General features: G+C 41.8%; 1 protein-coding gene across 1 annotated transcript; it reads left to right on the top strand.

The window, feature by feature from the left end:
- The first annotated feature begins 452 nt into the window (after positions 1–452).
- On the top strand, positions 453–1,497 carry LOC140848077 (olfactory receptor 1L6-like). Its single transcript, XM_073230364.1, has one exon. It carries the CDS (start codon positions 553–555, stop codon positions 1,495–1,497), a length of 945 nt encoding a protein of 314 aa, XP_073086465.1. The 5' UTR covers positions 453–552.
- The last annotated feature ends 6,248 nt before the right edge of the window (positions 1,498–7,745 follow it).

Raw genomic sequence — 7,745 nt, 5'->3', positions numbered from 1 at the left:
GAGAGATGCCAAATAAACATTAAGTAGGTCTTATCCAGAGGCTTAAGGAAATTTCATTTGAATTCTGCATTAATTGTCCACTTTTGTCTTATCACCTCTCCCACTATCACAACCTCTAGACCTAACGTAGGAGAGAATCGTGATAACAGGACCTCATTCATGGGGACCCCCTGTATGACAGCAACCTAACTCAAATGGGGAGCCATATGCTACATCGCCTCAGACAGGGGAAAAAAGAGATTAAGGATTGGTCAAGTCTTTAGAGAGAGAACTGACAAAAACTCAGACATATTAGGCTACAAGGAAGTTCCTAAATACATACGGGAGCATAAACTTCTCATTTAGGAAGCAGCTTGGAATGTTCAGTTTCTCCTCTTGTTGGACTATCCTCCCTGTTCTCTGTAGTCTCTCAAACTAAATATTCTTTAAGATGCTAACAAGTACCAGTGGGCTTTTTTTATAGGCTGGAGGTTAGGGAAGAAGTTATCTTGATGAATTGCCCCTCACATCTCTCCCACTGCTTCTCCAAACCCTGTCCAGAAAGTCACACGCATGGAGACAAAGAACCACAGCAGCAGAACCGCGGGCTTTATCCTCCTGGGCATCTCCCCCGACCCTCAGCTGCAGAAACCCCTCTTTGCCACCTTCCTCGCCATGTACCTGGTCACCATAGTGGGGAATGTGCTCATCATCCTGGCCACGCACTCTGACTCCAGACTCCACACCCCCATGTACTTTTTTCTCAGCAACTTATCCTTCATGGATACCTGCTTCACAACAGTCATTGTGCCAAAGATGCTGGTGAATTTACTATCAGAGACAAAATCTATCTCCTATGTGGGCTGCCTGGCCCAGATGTACTTCTTCACGGCCTTCGGGAACACTGACAGTTACCTACTAGCCTCGATGGCCATAGACGGGCTGGTAGCCATCTGCAACCCTTTCCAGTACGGTGTGGTAATGAGCCCAAGGCGTTGCCTCCTCATGCTTCTGGGTTCATGTTCCATCTCCCACATGCACTCCCTGCTCCGTGTGCTACTCATGTCCCGCCTGTCGTTCTGTGCCTCCCATGTTATTAAGCACTGTCTTTGTGATACCCAGCCTGTGCTAAAGCTCTCCTGCTCTGACATATCCTCCAGCCAGACTGTGGTCATGACCGAGATGCTGGTTGTCATCGTGACCCCCTTCCTATGCATCGTCTTCTCCTACCTGCGAATTATCATCACTGTGCTCAGAATTCCCTCTAGAGCTGGGAAGTGGGAGGCCTTCTCTACCTGTGGCTCTCACCTCACCACAGTGGCCTTGTTCTACGGGAGTGTCATCTATGTCTATTTTAGGCCCCTGTCCATGTACTCAGGGGTGAAGGACCGGGTAGCTGCACTCATGTACACATTAGTGACACCCACGTTGAACCCTTTCATTTACAGCCTGAGGAACAAAGATATGAAGAGGGCTTTGAGGAAATTAAGGGACAGAATTCACTTAGAAAGAACATGATAGAATGTCATAATTGGGAGATAACCTGAGAGATGATCTGGTTATTTTTCCTGCCTACCCATTTTTCAGATGGCACCCAAAGAAGTCATGAGAGGTAGTGTAAACAGCTGTAAGAGCATTGTCCTGGAAGCTACAACAGTTGGTTTCTATCAATAACCTGACCAAGTAAATGTTTAATACCAGGTCTGGTACTACTGGGAATCCAGATTTTAGGAAAAATGTTTGTCTTCATAACTCTTTTGTAAGCTTAACATTGGTTAGTACTCAAAGAATTATAAAGACCTATAGTTTTTAGAATAAGAACTCATAGAGATTTGGTAGGGAATTGGGAAGATGCTTTAATGAATGACCTAAGATGTCCTTAAGGATGGGTTGAATTCTTTAAATTGAAAAATAGTTCATATACAATATTACATTCATTTCAAGTATACAACACAGTGGTTCAACAGTTACACATGTTACTAAGCCCTCACCACAATGAGTGCAGTTACTATCTGTCAACATAAAGATGTTACAGAACGGCTGGGTTGAATGTGGAAAGATGAAAGTTCAAAGGATAAGGAAATGGCACAGCATTTCAAATAGCAGAAAGTGTCCAGGCAATGAACACTGGAATATGTTTGAGGGACATTGAAAAACCCTATGTGACTTGTTCAACTTGAGAGCAGGGAGAATAAACCTGGAAAGATAAAGGAATCTACAAAACCGATTTACTTCCACACCAACAGCAGTGTCATCACAGTGTGAACTGTCAGTACACTGGACCCCTTTTCCCTTCCCTCTTAATACTTCCTTTCTGCACGTGGATATAATCCTCACTGAAATGCCTTTTATATTATGAAAAGTGCGATGAGTATTAGTCAGGACAAGTTGGCTGTGTGTTGTGCTAGGTAACAAACAATCTCAAAATCTTTGGATCTTGAACCCAAAAGTTTTTTCTTATTCCCACTGCATGTCCACCATTGAAAAGTCTAAAGGTGCTACTCACTTTAAACACTCAGGAAGCAGAGTGATGGAACGGTCGCTGCTTTAATCATTAATCATCACTATGTCAGAAGCAGAGAAAAACTCAGGACTATTTTGCGCTGGCAATTAAATGCTCCGTCCAGAAGTGACTCACACCATTCTGGCCACAACTCATTGTCCACAACTCATCGCGTGACTGCACCGAACACAAGGGTCGCAGGAGATACAATCTAGCAGGGTCTCTGTGACATGGGGAGCCAGCATTACACGATGAACAGATCTAATGACAACTACACAGCTCCAATGACACACAAATACGTAAGTGTGAATGTACTGCTAGTCGATCCTTCCCATATTATAATGATGTCAATAACAATACTTATGTAAGAAATATACTCCCTTTTGAATGCTTTTGTCTCCTTTTGTTATTTCATCAGGTTTTATCAACCATCAAGTTTTTTGCATCATAAGCTTGTTGATGGCAGGAGCTAAAGATGAATACAAATCTTTCGGAATTAACAACATAATAAGAGGTACACAGAGGCTTAATGGGACACAGGGAAACCTAGGGCCCAACATCAAGTGCCTGCCACTGCCGTCACTATGTTCTTTTCCAGTTATCAGGAAACAACCAGCAATCCAGGAAATGAACTCAATTTCCAGTAGCCTTCATTATTTGTACAGGCACACCTGACTTTGGGCACCGTCCCCCACCAATCACTCAGCTTTGGGGACACTGGCCTAGGTCTGTGCACTTTGCACTTCCCCTGTTTACATGCCATAGTTTTCTCATTTTCAACCAAGTACAATAAACCACTCTAGACTGCAATGAATGCCTGACATATATAAATAAATGAGGTTATTTATTATGCCCTCCAGTAACTTATAAAGCTAATTAAGTCCTTCGGTCCCAGGAAATCTAATATACGTTCTTAGTTCTGATCTCACTCTTCCCTCAGTCTCAAACTTTTTTCTCAACAATATTAGTCACTTAGAAATAAAGATCTTTTATCTATAACCCCACAGATATGCCAACAAATTCACACCAAAGGGAATTCTAGATACCAAAGGACCATGAGGTCACATGTTGCCCTGAAAGAGTTATTCGTCAGGCCCTCAGGCAGCTCAAGCCTTCTCAGTCTAAACTGTGCAATACAAGACAATTCTCACCTTCCAGAAGGAGTGAGTTGATGTAGGCAAGCAGGATCTGGAGACTTCAACAAAATTTCTGCTATCCAAACAAGGGAGCCCAGAAGCTAACTTGGAAATTGCTGGAAAGCATCGGTAACAATAAAATAAGGCCTTTCAGAAATTAGATACAATCAGTGGTGTATCAAATCATTACATCGTTCACCTTAAACTTACAATGTTACATGTCTATTGTACCTCAATAAAGCTGAGGAAAAATGAACTCACCCTAACCCATGATTATAAGGGAAAGAGTGTGCTATGCATTGGTAAATGTTCTGATAATGTAGACACCACAACAATAAGCTGTGGGAATAAAAGGGAGAAGATAATGAGAAATAGAATAAGCTTGCTGATACCTTTTAGTTAACTAAGAACTAAGGAGTATTATATTCAACCAGTGTCCCAGCTATCTATATGGCAGGAGAGAGACTGTCAAGGTCTCTTCCAAGGACTATGGATACAGTTTTCCCCTATGGCCCCTTTGGGCGGGTTCTAATTCACTTTACCATACAAGAATAGTCTTGGTAGAATCCTACCCATGTGATTCTACCATTTCAAGATATTTTAAACCCACTGACACACAAGCACATTGCTCCTCAGATGAGACTGAGTCTCAGAGAGAATCTCTAACAAAACACCAAGTGGAATATCTCACATGCAGGCCCAGAGGTGTTTGATTTGTGACCACCATGCAATATTGTTTTATATTATATAGGCACAGATAACATAGGAAGAACCCTGGAATATTATGGTACTAAACCTGTCTGAACACTGTACACCTACTAGAAACGTAGGCAGCACATTTCTCATTTTATTTTCTTCTCCACTGAGACTAGGAAGGAGCTGAAACAGATTATAGTCAATACACACAGAGATAAACTCTTATAGAAACAATAGAGGATAAAGAGACAGAAGGGAGACAGGCTCAGCTTTCTGAAAGTTACACCTTAATAGGAGTGACAGGATATACTGTCCCTCACAGTACTATGCATCAATATACAGTAAAAGAGCATGTTTGAAACACTACTCATACAATTGATTTTGCAAATAATCCAGGGACTTTTACAAATAATTCAGAAAGGAATCTTATTATAACTGCTTCCCTAAGCCCCAGTATTTCTATGAAAAGTGACCTGTCCCATCTTTACCTACCTTGCATCCCAGTGCATACAAAGAGGTACCATGTGAATATGGACAATTCAAACCCACAAGAATTCAGGTAAGAAGTCATTTCAGGCTGAGCACATCAATAATGCATCAGTGGAAGAGGAGAGCCTTTCTCTACATCAGAGGTTCTCCAACTGTGGCCTACAGACCCCTGAGCAACCCAGAAGACCAGAGCAGGGAATTCATGACTTCAAAATAGTAATACGGATATGTCAAAATAGCGGTCTTAAGACATAAATATGTACATTTACACAGATTAACTCAGTTTGTTTTCTGTACTTCTACTCTGATTTTATTAACTTTGTTTATACCCACTGTAATCTCTGTAACCTCATCATCATCTAATAAATTGTTATGTTGAAATATGGTATATTTCTTATTCTTGCATGGAAATTCATTATGAAATAAGTATTCTCTGTTATCTTGTTTTACAATATATATATATATACTGCAGTATGATTAGCCTGGAAGATGCCTTAATGGCTTTCTTCTCCCATTTCCAGTCTGAAGGACTGGTAAAAACTATTTTTGGCTTTCTTATTATAGTGAAATACATATAACACAAATTTTGACTAATGTCTATATTTGAAATATTTACTTCTTTTTCTTTAAACTCTGAACAACTGGACTCAAAATGAATTGGCAACTTGACTGGTGTATCAGCACCGACTAATCAACAAAGAAGACCTGAACCCTTCCCTTGACTCTATACATTCTCCCCCACGTCTTGGGAGAACGAAGTCCTAGGCTTTTTTCAGAAATGACTAGAATAACAAGTGACTAATTGTCTGAGGCTCTAGAAGAACCTCTCGCACTGAAGAGAATCCATGTCCACAGCCTTGCCCAGCTTCAGAGCAGCTTGGGTGGGGAAGGCATAAACATGAGAAAGGTGAGGGAGGAGAAAAGCCCTAAGGCCTGGTCTGCCAGAGCAGTTCTGCTGTTAACTCATGGTGCGATATTCCATGACCAACTGCCCACTTATGCCTCTCTGCAAACTGATGGCGTAGATTACAGTTGAGGTTTCGAAACTTTTTTCACAGTCGAAGCTTATCTCCAAAACTACCCTTTTCTTCAATCCTTAGAACACATGAAAGAAGATTTTTCTGGGTGAAGAGGAAAAGTCCTGGTGCTCCCGAGTCTCCCTAGTCGCACTCCATCTCACTCGTGACATGTCTGTCCTGCAAGAGTGTCAGTCGTGGGACAGAAGAAGAGGGTGGCTGGAAATCTGAAAGATGTGACAGGGTTTGCAGCTGCGTCCTGGGGGAGGGCCACAGGAGGCAGGAGGTAGCTGGAAATGCACACACTCAGGGAGACACAGCCACTGTCTGCAAATATCTGCAGGGTAACTTGGTATATCCTCAGCTCTGTGTCCCCAGAACTGGCATGACTGCTGACACCCAGGAAGGGCTTGTGGAAACCTAACAAATCAACAATTCCACAAGTGAGAGAAGAGCCATGTGGCCACTGGTGATAACTGAAGTCACTTAAGACAGGGTATTAGAAGTTAGGATACTGTCCTAAGTGACTTCAGGTATCACTATTGTGGGATCTTAAATTCTTGGCTCTTGACTTTAATGCCAGAAATGTAGATGTGGCTTATCATCATTCCATGGGTAAAATTAAAAGGCAGTGAGTTCCCTGTCACTAGATGTATTCAAGCTGGATGACCACTGTCAGGGCTACTAGAGGTTTCCTGCTCTGGGTGGTGTAGTGAAAGGGATGGTCTCTGAGTTTTTTCTGGCTCTGAGATTATTTAGGTCTGTATATATTTCTTCAGGCACTTCTTGAACACCTATGATGTGCCAGTTTCCTAAGTCTTATATACACAAATCCTTTAAATGTTGTTAAAGAGCAGAAATAATTATAGCTGATGCTTATCAGGAGTCTGTCTAACTAAATTACTGATTTATATACATATTGTGAGAATGCCTGTAAGTTCCTGGAGGCAGATCCATTATAATTTATTTGTAAATAAGAAAAAACTAAGGTTTAAAGGTTAAACAGCTCGCTTAAGCCAGTGTGCCCAAACTTGCTGAGGCTGAGACTTGAACCCAGGACTAGGGACTCAGGACCCTCAGTCCTAGTGATAAGGTGCATGCCGAGGAGTAGGAAACCGAGCTCCATCCAGTCACGCCCCATCCAAGCCTGAAGTCCTTTAATACTGTCCTCAGCCTCCTCTGTGCTGTCACCATTTTGCATCTTTCAGCACACAGCCCATCTCTGTTGATTCTAGGCACAGGCTGAACAACAGAACTCTATAGAGTTTACTCGTCTTGCTTAACCGAAACTTTATACCCACTGGGAAGTAACCCCTCATTTCCCCCTCCCCTCAGACTCTGGCAACCACCATTCCACTCTTTCGTCCTATGAATCTGACTGTCTTAGTTATCTCATATAAGTGGAATCATCAAGTATTTGTCCTATTGTGGCTGGTTTATTTCACTTAGTATAATGTCATTAAGGTACATCCACACGGTCCACAGCAGTATTTTCTTCTATTCTGAAGTTGAATCATATTCCACTGCAGATATATGCCACATTTTCTTTAACCACTCATCTGTCAGTGAACATTAAGTGTTTCCACATCTTAGCTGTTATGAATAAAGCTGCACTGAACAGAAAGGTGCGAATACCTCTTCAAGATAGTGAATTTATTTCCTTCAGCTATATTCACAGAAATGGAATTGCTGGATCATACGGTAATTCTGTTTTTGATTTCTGGATGAACCTCCATTCTGTTTTCCATAATGGCTGCACCAATTTACATTCCCACCGGCAGTGTGCAACTCTTGTCCTTTGGTTCTTTGATAGCAGCCATCCCAACAGGTGTGAGGGGACGTCACATTGTGGCTTTGCATTTCCTTGATGATTAGTGATGTGGAGGATCTTTTCATATACCTGTTGGCCATTTGTATACCTTTCTT

Source organism: Manis javanica, chromosome 2 (genome assembly GCF_040802235.1).
Source record: "Manis javanica isolate MJ-LG chromosome 2, MJ_LKY, whole genome shotgun sequence".
In the NCBI taxonomy this organism is placed as follows: domain Eukaryota; kingdom Metazoa; phylum Chordata; class Mammalia; order Pholidota; family Manidae; genus Manis; species Manis javanica.
The sequence above is the reverse complement of the archived record's forward strand: the minus strand, read 5'-3'. Positions and strand labels throughout refer to the sequence as shown.

What these genes read in the sequence shown, in the direction of transcription:
- LOC140848077 (XM_073230364.1), top strand. Translation starts at nt 553, where the DNA reads ATGGAGACAAAGAACCACAGCAGCAGAACCGCGGGCTTTATCCTCCTG.